Raw genomic sequence first — 14,497 nt, 5'->3', positions numbered from 1 at the left:
TTTAAACCTTTAAATTAACTGTTAAAAAGTTAACTATATATACCTATATGTGTATTATAGATTTTAAGCTAATGTAATGTATTGATTTCACAATGATGTATGTGACGTGTGTCATGTGTGTGTTTTTTTGTCATCACTTTTAATGCAGTAAAAATGCTTCAAATGCTTTCATTTGAAGTTCGATGTAAGAGAAGATTACATATTAAAATGATAAATATAAACAATATAACTTGATTATTTTTTTTTTAATTCAAAAACATTATTCATCGACTTATAAAATTTTTATGCATACCTATTATTATTTTATGAAGTTTTTTATACGCATGAGTGCATGACATGAAAATCAGTAGAATAATTTTATAGTATATTCATATTATTTTTTTATAGTCACACTATGAACTTAAAACACTAATTACAGAATAGTCTATTATACAATCAATGCTAAATGCTTTAACCAGTTTAACCTGTTCTCATTATTTACAGTAATCTTATATAAACTCAAAAATCTATAAACAATAACTTAATAATATGATATACATATATATATATATCAATTATTATAATAGTAATAATATAATAAATGCTGTTTTCAGAATAAATGTAATTAACCAATCATAATACTTATAGCAAAATAAATTTTTTTTAATAATAATATCATGAAATATACTTAATGGTATATGCTGAAAAACAGTCTCTGATCAAAATCATTTTTTATATATACTAATGTATGATTATCATTGAATTTAAATCCAATACAGTGACCAGCTGAACACCTAACATATAGAGTAGTGAAGTACATAAATGTCACTTGACACCATTTTTCAATTATGGAGAGAAAAACTTATGAAGTATCTTATATTCAATTTTCAAATCTTCGATATAAAACGAAAATTTTTATAATATTGCAACGAGAAAAAACTAAAATATTTTTAAATTAACATCATATACATAAAATTAAAAATGTCAAATATCTTTGGTTACTTGTCAGTTGTTTTAGAAATACAATAAAAAAAACAAAATTTATTTAGTCAAACATTAGTTTTGAATAAAAATGCCAGTTTTTATTATTATGATCTTCCATCCAGTAATAAACGTTTTCAATATATAAATTATTTAGTTAATTTTAAATATTCATTTAAAAAAAACTAATATTTACTTTAAATTTATATTGCTATAGTGATACTTAACTAAGTATTTTTATTACATAATATTTAACCTTTAACCTTATATAATATAAACACATAAATATTTAAACATTATGCTACATTTAATAAATTAAGTAAGAGCTGAATAAAAACCGATAATAGAAGATTTTAGTTTATTATTTGATGATTTTGAAATTTGAATAGACAAAAATGTTCAAAAACTATAATTTAATAAAAAAAATGTGTATTTACCTCACTGTAAGACATTTTGTATATATTATATTCAAAAAGTCTTTTCAAAAAGAACAAGCTAACATCATAATTTATCTAGTTCAAAATGAAACATTTAAAAATTATTTTTATCTATTTTTCAAACATAATTATAAAAGACAAAATTACTAAACATTAATAATGTACATTTATAAAGTTAGGAATTATAACATAAACGAGTTTATAAACACTATAGTTAGTATACTCATATGAAAATTAAATATTTTGTTACAAATAACAGCACATTACAACAGCCCATTACCTAATAAAAATCATTATCTTTTCATAAATAAAAGAATAAAATAAGACATTATGCTGGTAAGTTTTATTTATGTTTCACCACTGTCCATCCATCTTCACATGGTTCAGACTCTTCGCTAGACGAAGATGAATCATCACTCTAAAATAAAAATAATAAGTTTATATAAAAATAAATATATACATTAATTTATTAATGATTATATTGTCTACAAGTTATTACATTAAACTCAAGATATTAATATATAAATATCTCTGAAATTAATATATTATATATATATTATATACTGACTGCACAACCTGACTTAACTAAGGCTTAATATATGTTAAAAAATAATATAATATTGTCTATAGTGCCCTAACTTAACCAAGGAAAAAATGAACAAACAAACAAACTGTGTGATAAATTTGTATGTATGTATTTCAGATTAGTTTAATGGAAATTGTTTATTTTTCATAGATTTTCATAACAATCATTTTAAGATTAACTGAAAATAAGTCAAGAGGGTGTTATACCCACATGTATTGTCTCTATCTTACTAACGCACATCATAGCAAATTTGGGTTCAGCAGAACACATTTTGTGATATTAACTTTAATATTAAAGTAAATTTACCTAATATCAAATTTAAAACTAAGAATATTATCTAAAAAATGCCATATGCTTGTATTGATACTATCATTTTATAGTGAGTTATGAACATTTTAAAGTTGTAATATTTTAAACAGCTGTTACTCATTTAAAATGATAATATTAATAAAAGCATGACATTTTATTAATAATATTCTTAGCTTTAAATTTTATAATAGGTAAAATTATTCTAAAATTAAAGCTAACATCACATAATGTGTTTTGCTGAACGCAAATATGCTGTGATGTACATTAGTAGGACAGAGACAACACATGAGGGCATAACGTCCTCTTAATACTATATTGAAAATTCATCTTGCTGTATTACAAACCTCACCATGAAAAATGCTCAACCATTTAAAAAAAAAAAAAATTTTACTGGACAGATGGCGCTACTATTACACATTCCCATTTTATAGCACAAAATATTCTTTAGACAGGAGTAGGGTCTATAAAACTATGCTTATATCCTGCTTTATAATGTGCTATTAAAACTGAAAAACCTAGTTCAAATCCACTTAGTAATTTCTAAAATTATCCTAGGCATAAAAAGGTACTGTGTTTTATATATAAAAATATATTATATGTAGGTAGATACATTTAGTTGGTGTACAGGTGGGTTGCTACCTGTTGCAAAACATAAACATAATTAAAATTAAATAGGTAATAGATTAAGAAAAAAATGTATGAGTTATGTAACAAAGTATATAATTAAGTCTAGTCTGTACGTTCTCACAGACTAAAAACAAGCTAAGGATCTAGACCTAGATTCTAAACCCTCCAAGTTAGATTTGGTTGTTTGGATAGCCATGAATGAAAGATCCATATAACTGTGTTTCATATATTTATATTCATAGTTTTAACAAAAAAAAGTGGGATAAATTCAATAGAATAATTGATGTGCATTGTGCAATATATAGTTATAATACAGGCATAGATATTTTAAATATAATTATACTGGTACTACCAGTCTGGTAGTCATTTTCTTTATCAATAAAATACCTACATTTAATTATAAATAAGTATAGCATACATAATAAATTGGTATATTGCCTTGTCAGTGTATTTATTTAACAAACCCCAAAAAAGACAATTGTTTTTTATTGTGTTGAATTCTTAAAAATTTGGTATTTATATTAAAACTATATACATACAAATAAATCAACTACTATTATTAACCACTAATATTTTAATTAATTGCTGAAACTAAGTAATCACAATGAACAAAAACATAGAATACAAATGTTACATAAATTACCTTTTGTTTTTCACGTATTGGTTTTACTGGATTAATTTGAATAGGAATTACTATTGGTAAACTTTTAAGTTCATCTATAACTTTTTGTCGGCCGTCTAATGACTGATTCCAAATACAATAGAGTTCACAAATATGTTTACTTAATTCCTCAGCAGATGCATCTTCAAGCACAACATCAAACCCGAAATCCATTGTGTCTTCAATAATATCAGATATCATTGTCCAACACATGTTGACACCTTCATTAATATAATAAATAAATTAATTAATATAATTTTCTAAGCATGAGAATTCATTATTTGTTAACATCTTAGTAATTGAAAAAAATTACAAAATGTATCAAAATTGTGAATAAAATATGATTAAAATTTAGTGAAAATAAAATATCAGATGGGTATTTTATAGTAACTTTGTTAAACAAGATAATATACAAACCAGATTTCAGAAGACTGTCGTGTACGTGCTTTATCAAATCCCTGATTTTGGATTGCATTATTGCAGACGATCCTCCCATGCCATGTTCAACAGCCAACTTGAGTGAAAAATAAAAAAAAATTATAATAATTAATAGTTGTATAATTATGTTGTGTATCTATGACAGGTGTATTTTAATATTTACTTTAAGTGCGGTCCAATTGTTGAACAGCACGCCAATTATGTGCTCGAAATCCGTGTCGTGGTTTAATATAAATATTGACATGATTGTACGAATTAAGAACTTTAAGATATCGTAGATTACCTTAATTCGCGGGCTGTGCGTACGCCGTACGACAACGACTGTGCTTACCGAGCAATACAAATAAATAATTATGGTCCTCGTGGTTAACACTTAATATTTATATTATTTATTATTACTGATAGCAGGATGATAACAGTTTTACCGGTTGATCACAAAAAATGTTGTTATCAATCACTGTTGGTATTCGCAAGGTGGATATCCACTTTGGGTATTAGTATTTTGTCATAATCTTAGTATACAATCATTGATATACCATATTCTGTATAAATTATATGTATTATATCCTTGTAATTATTATTATTAAATATATTAGGACAATGCATGGAACGATAGGGTTACTTTACTAATTACTATTAGTAACAACTAATTAATATTATTGTTCTGTGATATTATATATTCATCGTAGGCCAATTGGCTATTAACTTACCAATATAATTCATATCATATCACAAACCATAGTATACCACACCAGTAACCATTATGAATTCACGGTTAAAAATAATTTAAAAATTAAATGATACAAATAGTTGTTGATAACAGATAAACGGACATTTCTTATCGCGATTGTGTATTTTTAAATATTGTTCGTTTAAAAGTTATAATATATTATAAATTATAATATTATATTACAACAGCTATTTATGAATTTATGATTTCATGATTTATGATATTTACTAACGAGTAGTGATGCTATCAGAGTTCCTACTGAAAATTTCATTTTTTTTAAAACTTCGTACTAATTAAAAGTCCCAATTAATAAACAGTAACTTGAAATCTGTGTAGCCGGTAATATAAACTACACAATTGCTCTCCTCTGGTAAGTTCTTAAAATTTTCTTGTTTTATATACCAATTATTATGACAATTTTTTTAATTTTATTCTTACATAAAACATACTAGGTAATTTTAGATTTTTTATAAATTAATTTTTTTTACTTACTGTACTTTAATTATTCGTTTTACATTCCTAAATATTCCTAGAATATTTGTTGGGAGTTTTTGATGTATAAATATCGAATATGAACTACAAATTTATAGTTATAACAATGATAAGCTTTTAGAATGAAAGATTGATGTAGTAATTTTCTACTTCATTCATCCTGACTAAATACTAAATTGTTAATTCCATAATATTTTATATTCATATATACATTCATTCTATGGTCTATTTCAAATAATTGCCATCTAGTTAATCTATTCAATTACAAATATAACTATATAACTCACTATACAATATGTATTAATTGTCAATATTATAAAATAAAATTAGCAAAGCTCATTGATAGGTATTATATTATTAAATAATTTTAAGTAGGTACAATAAGTATATATATATTAATAATTCTTTGTTACAGATTGATAGTTTTAAAAAAACTATTTTTATGATGCCGAATTTGCCCCCCTTTTTTAATGGAAAGATTAGTGGTGTTTTAACTTTGTCTGTGTTAGATATATCATGGTATAATAATAGTGTAAAAAATACCTATGTACAATTCGAATGGACTGGATGTCAAGAAAAACAAAAACTCTTGTGAGTTTTAGAATATATTAAACCATTATTATTACGTTTTAATATTTAAAATAAAGCTTTTAAATTATTTTCTTCTGAGAACGCTACACCCATATGCATTTTTTCTATCTTACAATATAGCATGGAAAATATTTGTTCAGTAAGATCAATTTTATATATTTAGCTTAAATATTAGTGTGAAATAACATTATCAAACTTAAAGGTGAGAACATTATCTGTGTTCAGTTTTTAGTATATTTTAATTTTTAAGTGAATTATGAACAATTTTAAATATAAATATTTTACATACTCACAACTCACTTAAAAATTAAAATACTGTAAAAAGGTAACAAGAGAACACAAATAATGTTCTCACCTTTAAGTTTGATAATAATTTATTTCACTTAAATATTTAATATTAACACACAAAATTGATCCTACTGAAAGAACATTTACCATGTTATACATTTGTAAGATGGAGACAACACATGCAGATGTAGCGTCCTCTTAAGAACTAGTTAAAATTGTTACATTTATTTAAAAAAACAACAATCAACATTAGTATGGTATTTTTAACTACATAGTATGTAAATTTATTATCTAAAATATTTTTCAGAACATCTAAATATTCTAAGATTACTTATGATATTCGAACTAGTTACAAATCATTTTTACATTACCTATCAACATGCACATTAAGATGTTCAGTTAAAAGTCATGAAAATAAAACGTTAGCTTATGCGACTATGAAAAACGTATCAATAGAACAAGATAACCAGCTGATAAAAGCCTTACCACTAATGAATAATGAAAAAATAGTCGGTACTCTAAAATTATGTTTTAATGTACAAACATTCAATGATACATCATTTGACCATGACATAAAAATTTTAAAACAATTTGGAATTCAAGATAAAACTAAAAATAACGAAGAATTTTATTATTCTGAAATATTTAAACACAGAAAAAATGTAAGAGTAAGGCCTATAAGTTCTTCATCATTAAGATCTAATAAAAGTAAAGAAGAACTAACTAGTGATTATTTAATGGGTAAAATATTGTTTATTTTTATCTAGATTACCTACTTGATAATTTCTTCAACAATTAATTTTTAACTTTGATAATATTTAGGAAAAAATATGGATCCTGATGAAGAAGAAGAGGCTCTCAATACATTAAGAATAATGCCAAATAATTCTGCTGAAAGTTTAGTTAGTGCAGCCGAAAAAATTGGTATTTATTCACCACCCCAGTCGCCATTACACATTCAAGTAATGAACAATGATATTAAATAATTAACATAATTTATACACATATAGAATTAGGTTAATCGTTAAAATAACAGGAGACTTAAAAGAAAGAAATCAAAATTTCAAATTCACATATCAATGTTTTTAATTCCTAAAAGGCTAAGACTATCATTTTCTTGGCAGTCTATTTAAGAATATTAACAACTAGGTAGGCATAAAAAAGTACAATCCGGCTGATTAAAATTAGTTAATTGGAGCTTTATATAAGTATTTTTAAATATTCTGAAAAACTAGCTATATATTTTTGTACTTCTTAACTTCACTAAACTTTAAAATCTCCACTACTTCATAAATTAATATTTTTTTAATGTTTTGCTCCAAACTTAAAATTATAATAATTATTAAAATTAGTAATTTGTTACCCCATTCATAGAATAGAATTGTTTAATTCATAAAATTTTATAATTGTTAATACCTAATATTCATATATATTATGTAATATCCCTACATTTTTATAGGGCTCTACCAAAATTATGGCAGTCAAAAACCCTGGCATTAAAAACATGAAGAAATCTTGTGAAAAATTAAACCAAAGTGAATTCAAAACAGACTTCTCTAAAAAATTACATAAAGGTTAATGATTCAACATAGATATATACATTAAGATTATTACTATGTTAGCAGTAGATTTTTATATTATCTACACAAACTTTTTCAGATTACTTTTCTATCAGAAATTTTCCAACAAAAACTTTTTTCTTCGACATTTATTTTTATTATGGTTGAAAATAATTTATTGTGATTATTATTTATTATATTATAGCGCCTGTGCCAAAAGATGATGTACATTTACATTTATCAATCCTATCAATTAATGTTTATCGCACAGTTAAGTCCCTTCAAAATAGTAAGTGTTAGTTATTATTATACTATATAATATAATAATAATAAAATTTTAATATTATATATCAAATATGTTATCACCAATTTTAGGAAACTCATTTTATCAGATGTATTATGTTAGTTTAAATTTTGTCTTTTTTTACAAACCAGAATGTGTAAGTACACATTCCTTTGAACCTTTAACCTTTCTTCTATGTACATTTGGCAGTAAAAAGGATATTTTATTACAGAAACTAGTGATGGGTAGAGCTGTTCAAATCTCGAACCAAACCTCAAAATTCGAACTCTGCATGAGAAAAATTTGAACCAAACTATCTAACATCTTTTACTGTTCGAAAACCGAATTTGAAAATATTTGTCAAACCAGACTTACTGGCCACAATAGTTCAAATACCAAATATTTGTACAATTCTTCAAAAGTTATTTAAAAAAAATAAAAATTGATAATCATTATTTAGAAATAATTAAGCTATTGGCGATAAAAAGTTATACACTGTAATGGGCACTTTATGTACCATTTATAATAATAATGATAAAAAGTATTGAGTTTTAGTTCGACTTAAAATGATTCTAGGTTCGGTTCAGTTCGGTAGAAAATATGAAGGTTTGATTCAGTTCAAGTTCGAAAAAATAATTTAAAGTTTGGTTTGATTTAAAAAATCAAGGTTTGACCCATCACTAGGCCAGAAACACTTATTTTCGATATCATATTTGAATAACTGAATGTATGCCATTTTAAGTTTAATCATAAATAATTTTTTTTAGATACTAACAGCACGTATATTGTACAATGTCTTAAAGATCAAGAACCATATAAATTATTGAGATTCATGACAAAACATGTTGATCATAATGGTATACTATATTAATTTACAACTATACAAATAGTTCTATGTTGATGTTTTTAATTTAATTTCAGTTATAACTTATAATAAGTTTTATTTTTTATATTTTAGTTGTGAAATTTAAAAATGTCACTCAGTCATCACGTTTAGAAGGCAGTACAGTTAAAGGTGTCACTATTAAAGTTTATGTGCGACTTCTTAGCGAACGCTGCCCTATAGTTCTAGGTGAAACAAAACAAATGTTAGATTGGACTGGATTTTCAACTACTTTCAATGTTCCACGATTTATTAAAGTTCCTCTATGGAATAATGATAAAATTACCGGACACTTGTCTTTGTCATATGAATTTTCCAGAACACCTACAATCCAAAAATATGAAAATAGTTTTTCTGAAAATCAAGAAGAAAATATAATTGACAATATAGAGCATAAAACCCAACAGAATAAACTTATTGAAATTTCTAATCCAGTTGGTACTACAAATAAAAAAAATGTAGAAGATTATAAAGATACCATTTTATATCAAACAAAAGACCAAATGTATATGTATAATAGACTATATCCTGAAAGTATTGAGAATAATTTTGAAAATGAACTACCATTGAATGAATTTTCAAAAATAGAATCAACCAAGGTAACAAAAGAAAAAGAAATTCAAACTAACTTTGAAGTTCGTCAATTAAACAAATCTGTGCAAACACAAATAAAAACTTTCAATGTTGCAATACAAGTAAATAGTGATGAATTAGAAGATCCTTTGGACAAATTAGATAATTGCGATATACACAACATATTTCGATGCACTCATGAATTCACATTTAATATTGAAAAAAAATGTGATTCAAGATTCAATTATGTAACATATCAATTTCCAGAGTGTGTTACTAATAATATTGGAAAAGGTATAACTGTAATTGTATGATGTGTTAAAGTTATACTTATAAATTAAGAATTGTTTGATTGTTTTTAGTGGTCTCCTGTTGTCGAACATTCAGAACTTTTGGTAACACTAATTTTCTACATTTGATTATATTGCCTACAACAATCCCTTTAGAAACTTATTTTTATAATAATTATAAAAAAGCAGCCATTGTATTAAATCTTTATAAAAATAATGATGATTCTCCAGAAAAGGTAAAAATTATATTTATTATATAGTATTATAATATAATCTTAATAATTTTTATTTATGTATGTTTTAGGTGTCACTTCTAATATCTCATTTAATTGATATGGCGAATACATTTAAAACTTCGCACATTGCCAAAAATATAATTATAAACAATAATTTATCAATACCTGAATTATCTAATAATAATGTCAAAGTACAAATACATTACAAAAGAGTATACCACTCATTTCCATCCCCTGAGCAAAAACTTAAAAACTCGAGTGATTCATCATACAAGACATTAAAAAAAAATTCAAAAATTATTGTGGACTTGACTGAATCAGATTCTGAAGATACTATTAATAAGACATACACATTAATAAAACACAATGATAGATTAATTGATTTGACTACTGAAAGCAGCACACAAACAGATCCAATACCTGTTAAGATTTCACACAATTCCATAACTCAAACAGAAAATGATTTACTACCAGATTGTATAATTATTGACGACGACATTATTTCAACTAAAAATGAAACAGAAAATGTAATGAGTACAGATATAATTGATATTGTTAAAAATCAGCCAAATTGTACAAATACAAAAATTATACAAGACACAACAATTGCTAATGGAAAATTATATAATAGTGATTTTTTTAAAGCTAAAGTGATGATTATTGAAGGGTTTAATTTACCGACAGTAAAACTAAGTGGTGATACCATACCTACAGCTCCAACTACATACATAATCATGGAAGATTATGGCGAAAGTAATTTATCAACGTCATCTGTTGTACAGCAGACAAACCCCGTTTGGAATAGTGAATGGACTGTGGTTATACCCAGGAATAATTTAATTGAAGTATAAAACATTTTTATTTCATAATAATTTATTAATTAATTTGCAACGTATTGTGCATAAAAAGTTGCACTATTATTTAGAAATTTTAATCTTCCATCTATCTCATCAAGGCTTGATGAACTTAAAATTTTTCAAAGGCTATAGCCTAATATTCTACCAATTTAAAACATAATAAAGGCATTTACTTTCATATTTTTAACTATCTACCGTAGAAAATAATAAAGTAGAAGTTTAATCCTAAATTATTATCTTTAACATAACTTACCCACCCACCTCTCAATTATTCATTCTCCACACCACTATACTTAGTATAGTCCACCTGTCTAAACTTATGTTGACTATACTATTTAAATATTGAATTAAAAATTAAAAATGAGTACTATGACAATTCAAATTATAATTAAATATAATTATATTTGTATTATTTACTATATATATATATATTAAATATAATTTTTCTATTAATTTTAGGGAAAATGGCTGATATTAGGGTTGTGGTGTAAGAAGTATAAAAATGAATATGCAGGGCATGATCCAAAACGAGACATAAGACTTGGATTTATTTTAATAGATTTATCTGCACTTGAAAATGATCTCAATGATGAAGCTTGTGGATTGTACGATGTCATTAGTGAAACTGAAGAACACCGTGGAAAAATTAAAGTAAACTTTATTATCATACCTAGTTTTTATTTTGATTTATAAAACAATTTATAAAATTTATAATTATTTATTACTTTAGGTTGCAATAGAACAATTTAATAGTATTGATCCTTGTATAAATAATAATTGTATGTCCCAACCAAGAAATGAAAGAAATATTATTCAAACCAAAAACAAAAGTAAAAGCCAAAAATCAAATGACGATCTTATGTGAGTTACCTGCTCATTATTTAACTCTAATTTAAAAATTAAACATTGAAATTTGGATTATCGTAGGTGCAAATTAATGAGTTACTAAAGGTGTTAGCTATCCAAAATGTGTTCTCTCTCTAAATTTATTTTTTTATACACATTTAATGAAAATTTGAGCATTCTAAAAATTTTAATAAGTGTATGTCATAAATTGAGTTTGAAAATAAATAATTAAGTTAAAAAATTACTTACAAAAAATATCCAATAATACATTAAAAAAAAAAAAAAAAAATGAATTAATTGTGGATTTTTTTTTTAAAAATCATATAACGTGATAGACTGATAATTTTAACATTTTTTTTTAATTGACATATGCAATTGTGAATAAATTTTAAATAAAGTAAATTTATTTATAAACATAATTATTGTTATTATAAGATATGAAATGATGGGGAAAATGCAAATTGAAGATAATTTTCTTACGGAAACAAGAAATCCCAGTAACCCTGTTGCAGTTAAAGATGAAAAATGTATTCAATGCATAGATATTACTGAGGATTCCCTCCAAAAGTTCAGCAAGACTCCTTTGAAGAATACAACTGCTAAATCCAGTACAAATGATTGTTTTTATAATAACGATAATGTATTTGACAATATGGGAACTATAAGTTCTGTTACATCTTGGACAAGTTCTTCAGATGATATATTATGTTCAAATAATTCTCAGGTGATTTGTGTAGGGTTAATTTCTTTGAAATGTTAATAAGCTTTTATAAATACTACCTACCATGCGTCCGCGGAAACCGAGTGCACTTAAACACTCATTACCTTATAACTATTTATCAATTCTGTTTGTAGGACATTAAACTAAACTAATAAATCATAAATTACTATGACTTACAATTTTTTTTACTCTTGTATTTTTGCGCTTATGCAACACAACTTAATTTTATTAATGTAAACCCCTATTTTGAATATTATTTTCAGATTTTTCAAAATTTTCAAGTAATCTTGATCTATCAGCATACAAGTTTATTGTATTTTCAGTAGATAAAATTCTATTAATTTTTTAACAATGCCTACTATATATTTTTATTTACAATTTAATTTATAAAAATTATTCGATACATTTTTTGAAAGTCCTTTGTTGTGTAGCATATGTCTTAAGTCTAAATACCATTCATAAACATTTAAACATTTATTTTAATTCTAATTGTGTTTTTTTTTATTTAAATTTATAGGTAATATTATTAAAAAAAAATTAAAAAAATTTAGAATTTTATTTTCTGAGAGTATATGTTTTTATAATAAATTATTTAATTTTATAATGGGTAATAATAAATGTATCATATGGTGTTTAGAAGGAAAAAATACATAAATTTTTTATTTTAAGTTTAAAATACAAGTTGATAGGTCAAATTACTTGTAAAATTTTAACAATCTATGGGTTTCCATTTAAAAAATGAAGTTGAGTTGTGAATGAACAAAATACAAGAGTTAAAAAAATTGTAAGTCATAGTAATTTATGATTAATATTAGTTTTTTTATGTCCTACAAATAGAATTGATAAATACTTATAGGATAAGTGATAAAGTGTATACTGTTTCTACGAGCACACGGTATATGAACTCATATGTAACAATTTGATTTAAACTTCTTAAAATTGTCAATCTGTGCTTATTTTAATTAATTTCAATTTCAGATTGTGAACAATATTCTAAATAACAAAACCAAAATGAATCGAATAAAACAAATTATTCGAGGTTAAATGACTGTAAAGTACTAGGACATTTAATACTTAATCTATTAAATTTAATAAATTATAAAGTTTCCAATTAATATTATTGTAGTCAATTTCATATTTATTATTTTGGATTTAAGAAGATGTTTAATTTATATTCATTTGTTTTATGAGTGTTCATTGTAAATATTATGTTACCTAATGATGTTTATTTGAATGTGTATTATTTATTTTAGCAATGAAATCTAAGTATTTTACTGAAACTATCACAAATAAATAAAGTATTTTATTATATTTAATATGACAATATCTCCCCATACACTTTTTAAAGCAAACACTCCAAATATTTTTGTCAATTATAGAACTATTACAAAATTAAAGACATTATTTTGTCTTTCTGCTAATATTCCTTCCTTATTCATAGAATATACATAATGATACAAACAATAACACAAATAGAATAATTAATATAAGTGAAAGTTTCAACAATTAACTTAAAATGTTTGGTTTGAAATGTAATCCAAAAATGTAGGTATTCTTTGAAGCAACCTGATAATTGAATTCAATAGCTATTATTCAATTGTTAAATATCCCAACAGAATGAATTCTACAAAAAAAAAAAAAAAGAAGATAAATTTAATATTATTATAATCGATAGTGGGCATCAATTACAGATGGTGTAAAAACTTATCTTATCTAGATTTTTAGACAACGTTCATTGTTAATAAACGCACACATCTATTATTAGTAGGACAAAAATTAAATTTTTAACATCCGAATAAAATGCATTATTATTGAATTAAATGTGTTTGAACATAAATAATAATTTATTTTTTCTATATCCTTATTAAATATAAAATTGTAGGGGCTCACTTAGCTCTCTCCTAAATCTGGCCCTCGTGAACCAGCAACTGTCTACCAGGAAAAGTCTTTATATTTCACCAGCATAGTCTGTCACTGCATTTTACATAAAAAAAAAGACTGGTTTGAATCTCCTTTTGTTAATCTAGTCATTCAATGAAATGATCACTAGCATGTCATTACTATACATGTATGAAATATGCAAAAGTAAATTATTTTTAAGACTAAAAATAAAAATTTACTTACAAAAAA

At 24.3% G+C, this 14,497-nt stretch overlaps 2 protein-coding genes across 3 annotated transcripts; one reads left to right on the top strand and one right to left on the bottom strand.

Moving 5' to 3' along the window:
* Window positions 1-226: 226 nt before the first annotated feature.
* Window positions 227-4,407, bottom strand: LOC132922615 (pre-rRNA-processing protein TSR2 homolog). Its single transcript, XM_060986211.1, has 4 exons — window positions 4,182-4,407; window positions 3,998-4,094; window positions 3,563-3,801; window positions 227-1,815 (listed from the first exon to the last, which is right to left on the bottom strand). The coding sequence occupies exons 1-4, from the start codon at window positions 4,260-4,262 to the stop codon at window positions 1,741-1,743; spliced, it is 492 nt and encodes a 163-aa protein (XP_060842194.1). The 5' UTR covers window positions 4,263-4,407; the 3' UTR covers window positions 227-1,740.
* A 491-nt stretch (window positions 4,408-4,898) lies between these two features.
* Window positions 4,899-13,595, top strand: LOC132923094 (uncharacterized). Of its 2 annotated transcripts, none has more exons than XM_060986912.1 (14): window positions 4,899-5,118; window positions 5,656-5,831; window positions 6,427-6,860; window positions 6,942-7,081; window positions 7,579-7,693; window positions 7,884-7,973; window positions 8,729-8,818; window positions 8,920-9,711; window positions 9,780-9,943; window positions 10,012-10,788; window positions 11,260-11,451; window positions 11,531-11,661; window positions 12,082-12,370; window positions 13,346-13,595. In XM_060986912.1, the coding sequence occupies exons 2-14, from the start codon at window positions 5,683-5,685 to the stop codon at window positions 13,409-13,411; spliced, it is 3,429 nt and encodes a 1,142-aa protein (XP_060842895.1). In that variant the 5' UTR covers window positions 4,899-5,118; window positions 5,656-5,682; the 3' UTR covers window positions 13,412-13,595. The 2 variants fall into 2 exon arrangements, with proteins under 2 accessions (XP_060842895.1, XP_060842896.1); XM_060986913.1 differs by having other exon boundaries at window positions 4,900-5,118; window positions 7,884-7,967.
* The last annotated feature ends 902 nt before the right edge of the window (window positions 13,596-14,497 follow it).

The sequence above is a fragment of the Rhopalosiphum padi genome, chromosome 2, assembly GCF_020882245.1.
Source record: "Rhopalosiphum padi isolate XX-2018 chromosome 2, ASM2088224v1, whole genome shotgun sequence".
In the NCBI taxonomy this organism is placed as follows: domain Eukaryota; kingdom Metazoa; phylum Arthropoda; class Insecta; order Hemiptera; family Aphididae; genus Rhopalosiphum; species Rhopalosiphum padi.
The sequence above is the reverse complement of the archived record's forward strand: the minus strand, read 5'-3'. Positions and strand labels throughout refer to the sequence as shown.

Coding starts and splice junctions, on each gene's coding strand:
- LOC132922615 (XM_060986211.1), bottom strand. CDS start 4,262: ATGTCAATATTTATATTAAACCACGACACGGATTTCGAGCACATAATT. Junction 4,095..4,181: donor ACAATTGGACCGCACTTAAA/GTAAATATTAAA, acceptor TTTTCACTCAAG/TTGGCTGTTGAACATGGCAT. Junction 1,816..3,562: donor CAATACGTGAAAAACAAAAG/GTAATTTATGTA, acceptor TTTTTATTTTAG/AGTGATGATTCATCTTCGTC.
- LOC132923094 (XM_060986912.1), top strand. CDS start 5,683: ATGATGCCGAATTTGCCCCCCTTTTTTAATGGAAAGATTAGTGGTGTT. Junction 5,832..6,426: donor CAAGAAAAACAAAAACTCTT/GTGAGTTTTAGA, acceptor AATATTTTTCAG/AACATCTAAATATTCTAAGA. Junction 9,944..10,011: donor ATGATGATTCTCCAGAAAAG/GTAAAAATTATA, acceptor TGTATGTTTTAG/GTGTCACTTCTAATATCTCA.